Source organism: Zonotrichia albicollis, chromosome Z (genome assembly GCF_047830755.1).
Source record: "Zonotrichia albicollis isolate bZonAlb1 chromosome Z, bZonAlb1.hap1, whole genome shotgun sequence".
Taxonomy (NCBI): Eukaryota; Metazoa; Chordata; class Aves; order Passeriformes; family Passerellidae; genus Zonotrichia; species Zonotrichia albicollis.
Genome location: NC_133860.1, coordinates 79530421 through 79547348, shown reverse-complemented (window position 1 = coordinate 79547348; position 16928 = coordinate 79530421). Strand labels below are relative to the sequence as shown.

Below are 16928 nucleotides of genomic sequence, written 5' to 3'. Positions count from 1 at the left end.
CCCGGGATGCGGTACCCTGGCTCCGTGTCGCCGCGGAGGGTCCGGGTACAGGTTTGCAGATATTGGCATCACCTGGCGGGCCGGCTGCTTGCTGGGGAGAGGAAGAACGCCTCTGGATACACTGTACTCTGCTGGGCGGGGGGTTTCGCTCGCAAGTTTCCAAGTGGAAATGTTTAAAATTCTTGTTATGTTGTATGTCTATAATGTATATAATGCCTGCATATATATATGTACACACACACAAACGTATATATATGTATGTGCGCATGTAAATGCATATATATGTGTATATATACATATATGTATGTATGTACATGTATGTATGTATATATGTGTGTATATACATATATGTATGTATGTAAATGTGTATTTATATATGTGTATATATACATATATGTATATATATACATATATGAATATATATATATACATATATGTGTATAGATATGTATATATATACATATATGTGTATATATATGTATATGTATATATATGTATATATATACACATACATGTGTATATATATCTGCATGTATATGTAGGCATTATATACATTGTAGATATATAACATAATAAATAGTTTTAAAGACTTATATTTGGAAACTTTTGAGTGAAACTACCCAAGCCCTGCCGGCTTGTATATATATATATATATATATATACACATATATATATATATATATATATACACATATATACACATATATATATGTATACACATATATATGTATACACACATATATACATATATAAATGTATACATATATATACATATATATAAAAATTATAATTGATTTTATAATTTTTATACTTATTTATATCTATAATAGATTTTCAGATTTATTTTTCACATATACACAGAGAAAAATATGTATCATATTTTGTGTATGGTTATATGTATAGGCACACAAATGTGCATCTTATATGTAAATGTTATTTATAATATATTTCATATTACCATGTATTTAATTTATATGCATATCTGTAAGTATATGTGTATATGTATGTATGCATATTTGTGTATATATAATGTATGCACAATGCATATATGTATAGCATAGGGATTATATATATATGCAATTTATGTTAACATATGTGTGTATTTGTATATACACATATATTAACATAAATTTATATACATATATATAAGTCCATATACATATATATACTCATGCAAATATTTGAATAGATATATGTATAGGTATGTATATATATGCATGTATATATACATATTCTTAAAACATACAAGCTGTACATATAAATAAAATATATACATACTGATATATTGATATGTATCAATATAATATACAATATCATTATATACATAATTAATATACTGTATCATTATATACATAATATATATTTAAATACAGTAGCATTAATATAATTATTCATACAATACACTAAAACAATATTCTGTATTAATGACATATTAATATTACCTTAATATGACCTACATAAATATTAATATGTATTATATCAGCAATATCCTATATTTTAATGTTTTTGCTATTTTTGTTAATATGATAACATTATAGGCTCTGTAGCATGTAAGATACTATAATTTCATGAGATATATGGTTACATATAAAATATTGTATGCTGTGTTCTATAATATATATGATGTATATATTATCTTCTATTATGCTATTTTTACTGTTAATTTTTAAACTCCATTAGTAACTTTACATTATAGTAGTAGTGTGTTGTTTTGTGCAAGTTCTGCACAGTATTGAGAAGAGGCCATTACAGCAACCTGTTGGGTGTAATGTAAATTATCTGGGATTTGGAGTGTGGCCCTGGACCAGATTCTGGGATGCACTTCCATGGCTCATCCCTCTACTTTGGAGGGATTACTGAGCAAAATGTGTTGACAAATGTGACACTTCCATTTTTTCTGGGATGGAATGCAGTGTCTTTGTGGCATTTTCCCCAGGTTACTGTAGGAGAAAATGCATGGAAACATGCACTGATTGATGCATAGCATCACCCCACAGACATGACTGGTATTGCCGATGATACCTTTGAATTTTGAGCTGCTGCAAGAACGTGATTCTCCCTGAAGGACTTCTAGAGTTATGAGCACGTGCAAAAAGTTTTCCTTGTGTTTTGCAGGCCTCCTCTGAGTGTCTGGTGGGATAAAAGCTGCTTGGGGATCTCCACAGCTGCAGGGGTTGCTGTCCCCACTCACGTGGGCTCCCTGGTCTCTGTCACCTCTTTTCCTATTCAGCATTTCCTTGGTAGGTAATCAAATGCAGACTGCCAGGAAATTTAGTTTCCTTGATGGCCATAGCTGATTTTGAATGAGGGACAGGAGGAGACAGGTGTTTTGAATGCCATCCACATGCATTCTGATAGTTGCACCTACTTTCTTCCCCCAGTCTCTTTCAGCTGTTACTTAAAAGGTAAATACTTCAAGGGAAAAAAAAAACCAACATGCTTGTCTTTCCTTGATTGATGCTGAGATTAAGTTTACACAGATACTTACCTCATCTAAATAATGGATGGTTTTAGTGTCACAACTTACTTTTCCTGCAGATGAGGATTTATTCGGTGATGTAAATTCAGTTAATGGGAATTGAGTCCAACTTGGCTTTGCAAAATAGAGCATGGGCCAAGCCCAGACTCAAAAGAATAATTTGTTAAATCTGTAGCATTGTGGTTTAGGGGAAGGTAAATTTTCAAGTTTGCAAGCATCCTTCTTTGCATTTATGTGTTCATTTTTTTCCCTCCAGCAAATCTTTATAATTGGGGGTAGTCTAGAGAGAGATCCAGAATAATGATATGGGAAGTTTTGTGCATTTTAGTGTCTTTGGTATCATTTTGCTTAGGTGAATAAGTAGAAAGATAGGACTCTGTTTTCTCTAGGTTATTTGTAAAAACATCCAGCCAGAGTCATGTTAGCCATGGAAACAGCAGATTCTTCTGTTCAGTGAAAATTTGCTGCTGGATTCTGATGGTAGAATTTCTTGTAATTACATAAAATTGATGAGGAAGTTAAGGCACTGCTGGCTGATTTTTTTTTTTTTTTTGGTGGAATATCAAAGCTTAGGTACTGAAACTGTTTTATTCATTCCTCTTCAGCTGATGTTGTGGTATTTGTTGTCCTCAGGACAGCAGAGCATGGAGGGATCAAAAAGCAGCTATATAGGACTAAACTGGAGCTGTTTTATGCAGATATATGTGTGGAAAGGAGAATGTGATCTATGGAAATCTTTGCTTTTTTCATTCTACTATCCAAAAGAACCAATTTGACAGCATCTTCCTCATTTGGAAGGCTTGCTAGGCTGGCAACAAAAGTGTTGTTAAAAAAACTTGTCAGCAAGCAGACCCTTTTTTTTGCCCTCGTTTTTTATCTTGCATGTGAGCAGGCCAACATGCTGTAAACACCTCATGCCAAAACTGCATCTGTTCTGGTCTTCCATGTGCTGTGAGTTTAAAAATTTTCCGCGTCTGACTGAGGCTCTTCCTGCCGTCCAGATCTGCATTCTTCCAAAAGGTGCCAGGCTTGCCTGTACATTTAACATGCAGAATCGCAGGCAGTTGTATTTCCACCTTGCTAAGTGAAACAAATGCAGTAGCTGCCAAGGACTGTGACCTTTGGCAGTGTGTGCTGTGCCAGTTGCTGCTCAGTGACAGGAATTTTACTGCTCTGCCCCTTGCAGCTGACTCTTACTAATAGCTGCTGTCTTTTGACTGTGCAGGAAGATTGGTGGAGCGGTGCCCTGTCACCCATTTGATTTTTTTCCATGTGATTGTGGCTTAGAAATACAGTATTTAAAGTTCAGAGTCCACTGCAGTGTTTTTCCTTAGCGGTTATTCTGGATAAACTGTCCTCTTAGAAAAAAGCTTTGTGGTATCAGTTCTGAGAGATCCAGTTAAGAAGAAGAGCACTGGGTTCTTTTTAACTAAACATCGTAAACTGTGCCTAGCAGTTGCAATGAGATCCTCCTCACTCTTCAGCTGCTGGAAATTGTGACACCAGGTTGTGTGTTTAGCTTTGGATAATAGAGCTACAGGTAAGTCAGGCCTGAAACTGAGCAGAAGCAGTTTGACTTTGGGTAAAAGGGATTCAGTTTTGTTTTTCCAGTGTAAATTCTGGTATCAGGTGTCATGTCTGCGGGTAATGACCATGCAGACTCCCTTTGGCTTCCTTCTTTGTCCCTCAGTCTTGTAGAGGTCATGTTAAGACAAAAGTTTGGAGGAAGCAGTGTTGCTGTTAATGACATTATGAACAGGTGACTTCAAGACTCCAGGGTGGCACCCTTCAATAACACTTAACTTATTCAGACTTTCTCAAAGGAATCACAAACCCATCAATTAATTTGCTGTTGCAGGAAGGACTTGGGGCATTATGAATACTTTTAATATTACCAAGTTAAATCAACTTGAGCTTTTTACTCACTGCAGAACACATTGTATTAATATTCTGATTAGGCACAGATTAGGTTTTTTTTTGATGGAATAATTTGGGTAAGTAGACTATGTCAAACGCTGCAGCAAGATTACAGAGGTTCAAAGCACAGTACTTTGCATTTTTAAATATGTAATTCCAGCTGGCATCTGTGGAGCTGGAACAGCATAGTGCATTTATGTCAGCATTTGTGTTAGGGAATTTAAAAGAGGCATTTCAACAAGATAACGTAGGTGTTTTGTTGTTCTTTTCTTCTTTTTTTTAATGGAACTGCTGCTTTTCAAGCTGCACAATGTTTCTGGCCTGCCACACAGTAAACCCACCTCCCTGATGAATGTGTTGATAGTGTGAGCATAAAATCCCTGGGATGAATGTTTTGGCTGTGTGTGATTTAGAGCCGCCAGAGAAGCGTCGCGTTTATCCTGGCATTAAATTTCATGAGCTATAACTTGGAACAACTCAGAGTTTTTTATTTTTTTTTTCTGCCTGAAACAGGATGATGGTGCTCTGTTTCCTGAGCAGAGCCCTGCCACGAGCCAGGCATTCACCCAGCCCACTGGGGAGGCAACTCTGCTCAGCCAGCATGAATAAACCAATCTTGACTTTATTTACCAAGGTAAGAGCTGTTCACACAACAGAGCTGGGCAAGACTGTGTGTTTGTCAGCTCTGAAACACAGGAATTACAGGTTGAATGGCTTGTCCTCGCCTTTTTCCCCCCCCCATTCAAAGTAGTGTTGGTTGTTTTACTTAGTGGGTTTCTGCACACCAGGCTTTGCCGCACAGTCCTGCTCTCATTGTAAGAATTAGCAATCAACAATTATCAATCAACAAATATTTCAGGACAGTTTTGCCTCTGTGACTCTGTGGTTCATTTACTAGTTGAAGATTTGGCCTGGCTGCCAGAGTTTTACCCTGAAAATGGAGAGCAGAGATGAAGTGTTACACACAATCTGCCAACCGCAAGCATCAGCAGTCAAAGCAGGCTCTTCAAAGTGCTCATGTTTAATTTCAGCACCACCTGTGAGACTGTTAAATGTATTCAATTAGTGTTGGGAGCACGTGAGGGAAAAGTAGATTTTCTTTTACCCTCTTTTTTGCTTTATTGGCAGCAGAAAAATAGGTGTAGAATTCCTGGGCATATTTAGAAAACAGATGAGATGAGCAGGAAGGGTCATTTGTGGTTTGTCACATTCCATGAATTGTTTTCAATTATTACCTGCATAGTTCTGCACTTTTATAAAGGATGGCACAGGGTGGGTTAGGCTGAATTTATGTGGTTGTTGCAGCTTTTAACAGGAGAATAACTACACATGCAAAGCACTGAGAGTGCTGACATCAGTGTGGTGGTTTTAGATATGATTAAAATAATTTCCTCCTCCTGCACAGTGTGTTTTCATTCCATCCGTAACCATACAGGAGTGTGGAAACTGTGTGACAAATGAATAGGTTAAAAATAATAGGTCAGCATCCATTTAATAATCAGAACTATACTTTAAAGTTGCAGCTTTCTCTCCTCATGCCCAGTTCAGCCTCAACTAATTCATAATTCAAATGGAGTAAGGTAGGGAATAATGCTCTTACCTTTGGGTTAAAAATTGGAAAAAAATTCTCTTTGTGTCTTAAAATTCCTAACTAGTAAGGCACTGTGTGAAATCAAATTTTCTAGTAGCAGATTTCCAGCACTTCTCTAAAATGGCCTTTTGTTGGAGGTGTTTTTTGACTCTAAGGGTTTACTGCTAACTTTAAATGTTCACTGGCAATTGCAAAGAAAAGTGCAGTCTATTAAAAAAATCTAATGAACATTGTTAGTTTATGCTAATTGACCCCTTGTTTGTCTCCTTATTTTTAATAAAGTGAAAAGAGAAGGAAAAAGCAGAAGGGAGTTATGACTTCTGGATCAAACTGATGGAAACTACCAAATGGTAGTTTCCCCTTGCAGTCCCTTTTCTGACCACCCCAGCAACATTTCCTTATATAAATCTACTTCTAGAAAAGATTTAACTCTTTGTTAAAATAATTCACTTCTGATTTTAAACCAGTACCACCTAGTACTTAAGCTTGCCATGAGAGTAAAAACTATATTTTTTCCTAATAGTTAGCCATCTTTACCAAATGCATTTATGTACCTGGTATGTTGGGAAGCTCTCCAGAGGCGTAGAGGAACCAAGTGTGTCCTGGTTTAACTGAGTAGAGTTTTTGAGTGTTTTTCTGTGTGTTACAAAACTGGTGTGCAGGATTCTGAGTCCATTCCTTTCAGTCACCAGTATCTGTTAAACCAAAAGCAGCCAAGACTATGAAGAACACAGCACTTCAGTGTCCTGCACAGGTTTTCAGAGCACAAGGGCTTGTCCATGTGGGAAAGGCAGTTTAGGTTGGATCTAAATAAAAGCAGAGTGTTTCACCCGAAGTAATTCACATTACTGGAAATTTCACATTGCAGGAAATAAAAAGTAGCTGTTTCAGATTAACTTCACATTTAAACAAGCTCAAGGAAGACTTTTCAGTGGGAGAATGAGAAGAAGATCTTTTCCAGCTGTGGGAGGTGTTTTGGGGCAGAGGGACAGAGCAGTCATGTTCACCTCCATGTACTTTGCTGTGTGAATTTTATGGGCCAGATTTTGCTGTTGCAAACATTGGAGCAGCATGCCTTCGTATGAATTACTTTTTCAGTTACAGCCTGGGTGGTCAGCAGAACTCAGATGGGGCAGTTTTCAGAAATGTGAGGGTTTTTTTTGACCTGATCACAGATTAAGACACTGAAGGTGTTTGCCTGTTCTCTTTTCTGGAGGTTACTTTCCTTCCAGCTCTGCAGTTTGGAGAGGATCCTGCTTAATTTCTTCCAGGCAAAGCCACCCAGTGTTAAATTGCCTTCTTTTCCCATTTGAGCTGAGGCAAGTGTCTTGATCTGAGACAAGCTGGAAGTTCCTTGTGTGGCTTTCTCATTCCTCTTTTAGCAGGAGTGGTACCTGCAGCTGTCTTCATTTGGTGATGACAGTGCTTTCAGATCATTCCCTCGGATCTGCTTTTAGAAAACTGTCAAATTTGCTCCATGAGAAATGCAATAGCAAATGTAAAATAATTAAATTCAGTGGCTGGATAGTTTATTGGGGTTTTTTTTTCATCCATACTGCACTGATAAGTAAAGTTTTAGCCCTAAGGCAGGGTCCTTGGTGCAAGGAAGGGAACCTGAATTTACAGTAATTAATGTAATGCTTGTGTGTGTTATTTCACAGTACAAACAACTTTTGTGTTTTCGTGCGTGCTTTAAGCTACTCTGAATGTTTTCATTTAGAAACCATGCCCTCTGTGTGATGAAGCAAAAGAAGTTCTTGAGCCATACAAGAGAAGGGTAATGTATGGAAATTCTGTATATGTTTTCTATATGGAAAGAACAGTTAATCGTGATTCATTATTTGTAAAAAGAAAATTGCTTGGATTTATTTGCATGTGTTATTCTTTCATGGATGACCTCTTCAAGACAATTTCAGCACTGATTTACATAAAACTCATTATCCAAAAGCATTTTGCGATAATGCTACTCAAATAAGTATTGGCAAACTAAACCAATATAAACTATGTTACAGAAGTTCTTGAAAATACTCCTTTTGCAAATACTGTTGCCTTGTCTGAAGGAGGAGTTTGCAACTTTCATGAGCCAGGATGTGTTTTGGGAAGGATGTAACTAAGTGGGGCTTTGAATATTTGAACTATGTGGCTGCAATCTTTGCCATTTCTCAGCCAGGTTTTTGATGTCTCTGTTGAAGGATGAAACTTTTAATGGAAACATTGAGAGCTGTTGCGCTCTGCTGCCCGTTTTGTTCCCAGCTGTGTGTTTGTTGATGTTGCTGCCCACAGGAGAGTGGAACAATAATACTCTCTAGGGAGTATTAGGGAGGGAGTCCCTTGTGGAGAGGCAGCCAAGGGTTGTGGTTACATATGTTTTGTACTCAAAAAAAAACAGGCAACAGCACAAAGAATGAACCCACAAGCTTCAGGAAAGCAGCCTTGCATTTCTGAGGAAAGCACTGATCAGAAGACAAGCAGGTTTTGTTTTACAGTGTCCAGTAGGAACTGCCATGTCTCTTCTCTGCCACAGTTCATTCTGCAGGAGGTGGATATCACCCTTCCAGAGAACACAGCCTGGTATGATAAATACAAATATGACATACCTGTTTTTCACTTAAATGGGAAGTTCCTCATGAAGCACCGAGTCGACGTTCCAAAGTTTGAGGACCGGCTTAGGAAACTGGAGCTGCAAAGTGAGGGAAACCAGTGAAGAAAAGGCAGCTGCTCTGAGGCGGATCTCAAAGGTGAAAAGAACTTTGTGAACAAAAACCAAGACGTATTCATTATCTGGCCTTAAATTTATTAGGACATACGACTGTGAAAAGCTTGAGTGGCTCATGTTCTGTTTTGTATTGATCACCCAGCGCTATTGCACCAGGAGCCACTTTTCCTGTGCTGTTCATTTGCTGCTCTCCTGGGCTGCTTTTTGTTCTCTGACAGAATAAAAGCAGCTCCACAACAGCAGATGAAGTGAACCCTGTTTGTGTGGGGCTGGCATGGCCAGGTTTGGGTGGTGGTACAGGGGTGGTTTCTCTGAGAAGCTTCTGGAAGCTTCCCCTGTGTCCCGCTGAGCCAACCAGCTCCAGGATGGATCCTCTGGCCACATCTGAGACCATCAGTGGTGAGGAGGAGGAAGGAGAGAACATTTAATAAAACGACCACAAACCCTCTTCTCCATCTCCCTGAACCACTGAGGGGAAGGAGGAAGAGAAAATTGAGAGTGGAGTTAAGCTTTGGAAGAAGGGAAGAGTGGGATAAAGGAGTTTTAAAGATTTAGTTTCTTTGTCTTCATCCTACTGTGATTTGATTGGTAATAAACTAATTTCCCTAAGTCTCTTCTCTCTGTGTTCTCATCTCAACCCAGGAGCCTTTTATTGTATTTTCCCTCCTCTGCCCAGCTGGTGAAGGGACTGATGGGGTGACTTTTGTGGGTGTGTGGCATCCAGCCAGGATCAGTGTTTAAAAGATGTTTAGCACGTGTAGATGGAGATTAGATGTGTAGGAGAATTCCTTGAAGAAGTCAAGGAGCCCATCCTAAATGATAATTCAAATTAGAAAATAGGGCATTTACTGTTAGGTTAAAAGGGCACTTGATTAAAGACCACACACTCTCACTGGAATTGTGTCTGTAAAATGATCATCACAATTTGATACAGTTATTGCTAACACCTCACACTGAATTGTTTGTTTTTCACATTTCAGTTCTGTCTGGCACGCAGCTGCAAATCTATTTATCATGTGGCAAGAAAGCCATTTTTTCCAAGGATTGCTGCAGTTACATTAGTTACATAGGCAGTGCAGGCCTGTGAAGGAGGCAGAATGCCCAAGTTAAACATATTTTCAGGAAGCAGAGAATGACAGATTCAGGAAAAGACAACCATTTTAGGTTAAATAATCTGTAACAGACTACAGAAAGTTGCTGGTATTTTTGATGTACTCAATAGATTCTTTAACACAGAAACGAATCCCTACCTGCTGCATTTTTGTTCTTCTTATGGTGATACTCAGTCTTTTCTTCTCACTAGGAATTTAAGCAGGTTCACTTGACAGATGTGTTTTCACAGAGGGAAGAATCCAGATGCAATGCCTGGCTGGAACAGCAAACTGAAATACAGCAGGATTCAAGAAGAGCTCTAAGTTTTGGAGTATGGTTTAATGAAAAGTCAGCTGATGGGAAAATGGGCTTCATGGCCTCACCCTGCAGTGTCTTTAGCATTTGACAGATTATTTGCAATCCAGTTTTGATGTAATCCCCAAGATTAAAAATTTCTGGGGAGGAGTGAGTAAGAAATTAAAACTTTTCTCCAGCTTAGCAGCTTCAGTCCACTCAGGCTGGGGTCGGAAACTATCCAAGGTTTCCGAGGAGGGAGAGCTGTGCCATTTTTATAGCAGAGGACTTGAGGTAAGTTCAGCCAGATCATGGATCTACAGAGTTTTTCATCACCATTAGCAGAAGAACAGGGCTCTAGAGACAAAAACTTCTACACTTTCTGCAGTTCATGATGCTACAGTCAAAATTCTGACTGTTTCACGAGTCACTGTTAAATAAAAGATCTGAATTATCTCTGTATCAGCAAGTGCCACTTGCCTCTCTTCTGTGATTTGAGATGGTTTCAGAGGCCCAGTTTTTTTCCTTACTGAAGTTTTTGTGATAAGAGAACTGCATGGAGCACTTGTCAACCATAGCTCAAGTGCTCTCCTAAAATGCAACAGCATTATCTCAAGGGTAGGGACAACAGAATTCATGTGGACTCACCCCACTTCCCAAAATACATAACTGACAGAGACTGGCAGGACTCTCAGAGAGCTCTTTGCCTTTGTTTTATTTTAGTAAGGTCTGTTTTGGGAAGGAAAAAATAAAAAAAGAGGAAGCTAAAACCAAACTTCTTAATCATTTTAGAGTTGATGAATCCCTTGTTCCTTTTTGTGTCAGACTGTGGAGAGTTTCCTCTGTAGCCACTGCCAGATACTTTTCCCCCCATTTATTTTGTGAAGTGAATGATAACAGGATTTCCATAATAGCTTTTGTCCATTGCATAGCTTTTATGAGTGAGATTGAGCTTTTCCATTTAGGGCTGTGCTGCCGAAAACCTTCCAGTGGCTTTACTGTTCTGCACTTTTAGGAGAGTGGAAACCCTCTTTTCATCAGCTTGGACACAGGGATAGGAGGTGGGAATGTGTCAACATGTAGTGTGGGTGGCACAGGCTCGCCTTCATTTTCCAAAAGCAGGAAAGGATGCATCCTATATAAATTTGAGATACTTTTTCTCCTTCTTGAGTGTAAGGAATGGAGCTGTCTCACAGCACATGCATCTCTCTAATCAAATGTGTTGAAATATAACACAGATATTAAAAGGAAAAGGTATTTGCCCCTGCTGAATATATATTTATGGAGCAATGTGCAACTTTGTGAAAACTGGCAATTTACTCTTTTGGCAGTGAGTATTGGCAGGAGTGCAAAACCTTGTAATGCATTATCTCTGTAGTAAAGGAGAATGAATACAAGATGGATTTATTTCCTATTTCTGGCCAATTAAAAAGCACACAGACAGTGTCCTGTCTTCTTCCAGTAACTATAAAAAGCCAAACACCCACTGGGCTTACTTTCTTCTGTGTTCTGCTTCTCTGACTGTTTCTTTGTGTCTTTAAATTGTACACAAGACATGGAAGAAAATGTCTCATTTTCTTTTAGGCACAGCACTCCAGGCACAGCGTCTCCCTGTCCAAAGTGCCCTGTACATAATCTCATATTTAGCTGTAATCACATGGCCATCTGGATTAACTACATGTGGAAGTAAACAAAGACCGGTGTGCAAGTGTTTACAAGATCTTTTTTTTCTGTATTCTTTTTTTCTTTTTTTTTTTTTTTAATTTCAATGGCAATATCACTTTCCAGGCAGTTTTTCTTTATAGTCTACCAAAAACATCTCTCTTCTTTTCCATCATACCCTGGAAGGCTCCATCCCATTCCAGTGAAACTGCTTTGCCTTGTAGACCCAAGCCTGAATTTTTTGAAAGTCATGACTGGAACTGTGAGAACAGAACAGTTTATTCCAGTTAGGGAACTCCATCTGAATAATAGCTTGAGCTGCTTAGGCAAAAAAATCATGGTAATAACAACACAATTTATTCTCTGTCCTCTGTCCTCACCTCTTGTAGCATTTGAGATCAAATTCTGGTTCTTGGTCTGGATCTTCCAGAGATAAATGACATATGAACAGGCCATCCAAAGGGTAGAAGGAGTTCCTGCAGGATTAAAACACTCTTTGCTTTTCCATGGACTGAGCTGCAGGGACTGAGAGCACTCCAGACCTTCCTCATTCTCCCTCAGTGCTGCCTTCTGGGGCACATATGGTTGATTACAAGGATAAAAATTAAATCCCTGCCAGTCATGCACAGATCTCACTGAAATGAGACACTGCCTGCATCCACTCCCTTCTCCTGGAGGGAAGGCAGAAGATGTGGAATGTGTGATATGGATTGCTGGAATGCACCTAGACACAAGGCCTGGGTGTGCAAAATTCAGGGTCTTGCTACAGCCCAGGTAGTTTTAGCCTGCCACATAAAGAAATGAGACCACATAATCCTGAGTCAGTCCAATCCTTTCCCTTCTTTTGTCCCCTTCCTGAGTTCTTCCCAGGAATATTTAACCCTGGAACCCATACAAGGTGATACAGATGGGGATTTTTCTTGAGGGCTTTGGTGCTGCATTTTTTTGTTTGGTTGGTTTTGGTTTTTGGGGGTTTTTTGTTTGTTTGTTTGTTTGTTTATGGTTTTTGGGGGGGTTGTTTGTTTGGGTTTTTTTTTGGGGGGGAGGGGTTTGGTTTTTTTTAATGTTTGGTTTTGTTGTTTTGGTTTTGGGTTTTGGTTTTAGTTTAGTTTTGAATTGGGTTGGTGCTTCTTTCCTCAGTATGACATTCCCTGAACATTCCCTGGAGATCTGCCCCCAGAAAAGTGGCACCTTCCTCTCCACCCAGTGGAGCAAAGCACCATGAACCAAACCACCAAACCACACACGGGCCTGATTTGTACACCAGCCCCAACTTGAGCTGCTTCTCCAGGAGGTGAGACATCCACTGCTCCAGGATCCCCGAGGTGCCCGGAGCTGAGGCTGCACATCTGTTCGCAAGGCTGGCATCCAAGAGACCTCACTGATGTCCCCACTGCATTAAAACCTAGATTTCTGCTAAATTTACCTTTCCTGCTAAGATGGGCTGAGTCACTTGAGCATGCCAGGCTCTCCTTTTTTATTTCAATACACACAGGTATCACCTGTGTGCTGTTTCCATCTCCACCTGCAGGTGCAGCAGTGTTGCTGGGGGTGAGCATGCAGGTGCAAATATTGGTGGGCATGTTTTTGGAAAGCCAGCCGAGGGCAGCTCCTTCCTGCCCCTGTGGTTTGCCTTCTAGTAAAATTTTAATGCATCTTGCTGCTTTAACAGCTGCATTCAAGGAACGCAGCAATTTCATGAACTACCATCCCAGCCCTGAAACAGTCCTTTTATTTCTGAACAAAGCAAGTGTGACAGAGGAGAACCGTGGCTGGGCAAGGAGAAACATTAGCCTGGGAGGCTTTTCTTTGGAACTTGGGGCTGCATTATTTTTGGATGCATCTTCAACTGAGTCTCAGCAGCTCTGGAGCTTCCAGCGCTGAGGCAGCTTCGGGAAAGCTTCTCCCCCTCTCGGACCCCGGACACACGGCGCTTGTGAGGCTTTTTGATCAGAAAAAAAACGACAGGAGAACAAGACGCCAAGATGGAATTCCTTGCTTCCCAGCGCTGTTCGCGGCTGGCACGGCGCTGTCGCTACCCGGGCGCTCCTTTGTGTCGCTGCTGCTCCGCGGGCACCGCCGGGGAGGAGGAGGAAGAGGAGGAGGAGGAGGAGGAGGAGAAGGAGGAGGGGTTGATGGAGAGAGGTCCTGCGGCCGTAGCTACTGCTCCTGGCTCTGTGCCGTGGGTTCGGCCGCTCCATCCCCGTGTTTGGAAGGGCAGCGGAGGGTCCGGGAGCGGGAGGTGAGTGCGGCACGGGGATGGGAATCCGCGCTCCTCGCCTTGTCTGTGCGGCGGGAAATCGCTGCTTCTTTCTTCTCGTTCTTCTTCTTCTCCTTCCTAATGTTATGGTCATCGTCGCCAGGCTCTCCGGTGCCCAGCTGGGGTTTGGGGTTTGACTCTTTCGTTAAAGACAAGGAAGGAAATCCATGTGGAGAGTGGTAATGCCCAGCGTGGAGCGATCCGGCTGGAGGCTCTTTCAGGCAGAATTACCTTCGGCACTTCGCGGAGGAAAGCAATTCAGTTTCTGTCTGTTCCAGAGGTTGTGACAAACTGTAGCCATTTCTGGGATTCAGGCTGAATTTACTTATTCAGCCATAAATCCTTTTGCCTTTTTTTTTTTAAATTTTTTTTTTTCCTTTTAATTGCCGGGTCTCATAGGGCTCTTTGCAGATGTATAAGGGGTTATGAAACTCCCCAGTAATGTACTTGCCCAGGTCAGAGGAGTTTACCTTTCGACGCAATTCAAAGCAAAGTTTAAATTTCAAAGCAATTGTTTAAACTTAAATTTAACCCTGCGTTGCCCTCTCTGGGGCTGCTGGTGATGCGTGCAGGATGTTTTACCAAGTACTGTCTCAACTTTGGCATCCCCGAGCCATCAAACCGGTGAAAGCAGGGCATCTAAATGAATTAATTTGTCTATCAGAGATCACTTGTTTTGGCAAGGATGTTTGCAGGCCATCCAAGGTCCGTTGGAATAAAAAGGAAAACTCTCACTGAGGATGACTCATGTCCATGGGCTTTGGACCCAGTGCAGGATGCTGGAAATATGCTTTGCCAAGTGGAACTCTGTGGGTAACCCTCCCACAGCCCCTTTGGCTTGTAAAAGGGAGTGGGATGAGGTTTTTAACAAAAAAACGGTCGAGAATGGTCTTGGGGAGTAGTGTCAGACAAAAAAACTTGCGGGTTTGTGGTTTGCTTTAAATACATTTGCTAATTGCGCGTGTGCTCCCTGGGGTTTTACATGCCATTGATCTTTAATTAATTGCTAATGGCTGAGCTGGCTGCTGTTTGCGCGGCTGATGAGGCAAATTGCAGCCTGTCCTTCTGCAGTAATTATTTACTTGTGGTGGCACTTGGGGTGTGCAGCCCTGAAAGCTCCAGGTGTGGGGGGCACCGGACTTACCTGGGAGCACGCAGAGCAGCTGGATGATGGATTTCCCCCTCAGAAAGGACTTTTCTGATACCTTTCCTGATCTCTTGCTTATCACAGGCCGCACAGGATTTCACAGATAAGTTGTGCATCGAGCCCACGGCTTCTGTGAGGTCTCCACTTGCCCCTATGGACGGGCTCCATCCATGGCAGGGCTCCAGGCATGTCTGAGCCACAGGCTTCAGCTCTGAAAGGGTGAGTGATATCTTCCATTTGACATGGCTGTGATTGGGCTGAGAGCTGCTTTCAGCTGTCAAAATACGTGTTTTTGCAAATAATGCCCATTAAAGCACGCCAGGGTAGCTGTGGTTGTGGTGGCACTGGTGTTGGCAGAGCCACTTTGAATTTGTGCGTGTTCTCCTCCGCAGCAGGTGCAAAGGGATGTGTGCAGTTCCTGTAGCAGCAGAAACTTCACCTACGTTTGGAAACACACCTACCCAGCTTGTTCTTTGCAGTCCTGCAGGGCCTCTTGACACCAGTTGTAGAGGGGCTGCTTCTGAATCATGTTCTGAACGGATTCATCCTCGGAACACCATTGACCCGATAACAATGTTATCCTGAAGATGAGTCCAGCCAGTTGGAGCAGGCCCAGAACAGCCATTGTGGGCATCCTTCCCTTAAAATAAAACAGATTATAAACCAATGAAAAGTATCTGTGAGCATCACAAACGTATAGCAGATCATAGCAGATTTCTGCTGCCAGGAGGGTGTCCTGCTTTCCTTATGGGACCTGGCAGTAAGAAATGCTGCTGCTGCTGTTTAAAAACCACGGCCTGAAAGGGAGGGAAGTTATTTGTGACACAGGGCAGGAAGGCTTGGCACAAAATCAAACTGCTGGGAGCCACCACAGTGATGATGTGAGCGCCTATCAGGGGTTCCTGCACTGCTCCTGTGCCACCCTCGCTGTGCCAGCCCCCTTGGCGACGTGCTAAAGGTGATTTTTGGTGTCCTGGCTGTGGTGCACCCCTCCAGACAGCAGAGAATCCCTCATTTCTCTTTCTGGTGATCACTGAGCCTGTTTTCAGAGCAATACAAAGCAACAGGGAGGGAAAGAGAGTATCTGGCATCTCTCTCACTTTGCTCTCATTTAAGCTTCGTGCAAGGCAATGTAGACCAGAATTAATTACTAATTCTAATTATACTTTGTGTCTTTGAGATATTGATGATATTTTCAATTTCAAATTTATGCATCCGCAGCTTCTTTTTTTTTTTTTTTTTATTTTCCACTGCAGCAACAAAGCCAGGAAAGCTCTTAAACACAGATGCCTATTTTAAGCCTGCCAGCAGTCCCTTTGACTTAATTCAGCTGAGTGGCCCAGGGCAATTGTTTGGTATAAAATTCTCTTTTTCCTGATGGCAGTTGAAATTGTTGTGGTTTTTTTCATGGTTTTGGGGGAAGAAGAGAAGAGAGGGGAGAAGGGAAGAAATTGCTTATTCCTGAAGATACAGATACTTCCTTACACAACTTGGCCAAGCTTTTCTGGGTAAACCCTCAAAATAGGGATTCTTGTGTGATAAAAATTCTGGTGTCTTGGTACTGGCTTTCACCCTGAAAAAAAAACCTCTGGGTTTTGTGTGACACTCATTCCAGACAGTTTTAAAAGGTCTTTTTCATTCTCACAACACTTATTAATTATATTACATATTAATTAATATAATTATATTAATATAATTATATTAATTAGTCTATTCTTTATAGTAATATATTATATATTAAAATATATATTAATTATATACTTTATTAAT

The 16928-nt window shown here is 40.9% G+C and overlaps 2 protein-coding genes across 8 annotated transcripts in view; both read left to right on the top strand.

Annotated features, from left to right (window-relative positions):
- Positions 1 to 4910: 4910 nt before the first annotated feature.
- CZH5orf63 (chromosome Z C5orf63 homolog) lies at positions 4911 to 9312 on the top strand. The gene is made up of 3 exons (XM_005491369.4): positions 4911 to 5030; positions 7708 to 7764; positions 8512 to 9312. Exons 1-3 carry the CDS (start codon positions 4911 to 4913, stop codon positions 8689 to 8691), a joined length of 357 nt encoding a protein of 118 aa, XP_005491426.1. The 3' UTR covers positions 8692 to 9312.
- The window catches only part of MARCHF3 (membrane associated ring-CH-type finger 3), an 83180-nt gene continuing 71212 nt past the window's right edge, over positions 4961 to 16928 (top strand). For 3 of the 7 annotated variants that reach the window (XM_074533659.1, XM_074533656.1, XM_074533653.1), the window contains exons 1-2: positions 13834 to 13993; positions 15243 to 15377. In XM_074533659.1, coding sequence (XP_074389760.1) covers positions 15346 to 15377 — 32 coding nt within the window. In that variant the 5' untranslated portion in view covers positions 13834 to 13993; positions 15243 to 15345. Of the gene's footprint in view, positions 5031 to 7707; positions 7765 to 13833; positions 13994 to 14791; positions 14936 to 15242; positions 15378 to 16928 lie in introns of those variants that run through there. The other 4 variants (XM_074533654.1, XM_074533657.1, XM_074533658.1 and 1 more) reach the window with 4 other exon arrangements.

What these genes read in the sequence shown, in the direction of transcription:
- CZH5orf63 (XM_005491369.4), top strand. Translation starts at nt 4,911, where the DNA reads ATGATGGTGCTCTGTTTCCTGAGCAGAGCCCTGCCACGAGCCAGGCAT. An exon ending in TCTTGACTTTATTTACCAAG is followed by an intron (nt 5,031 to 7,707) that starts GTAAGAGCTGTT and finishes GTTTTCATTTAG; the next exon opens with AAACCATGCCCTCTGTGTGA. An exon ending in TTGAGCCATACAAGAGAAGG is followed by an intron (nt 7,765 to 8,511) that starts GTAATGTATGGA and finishes TCTCTGCCACAG; the next exon opens with TTCATTCTGCAGGAGGTGGA.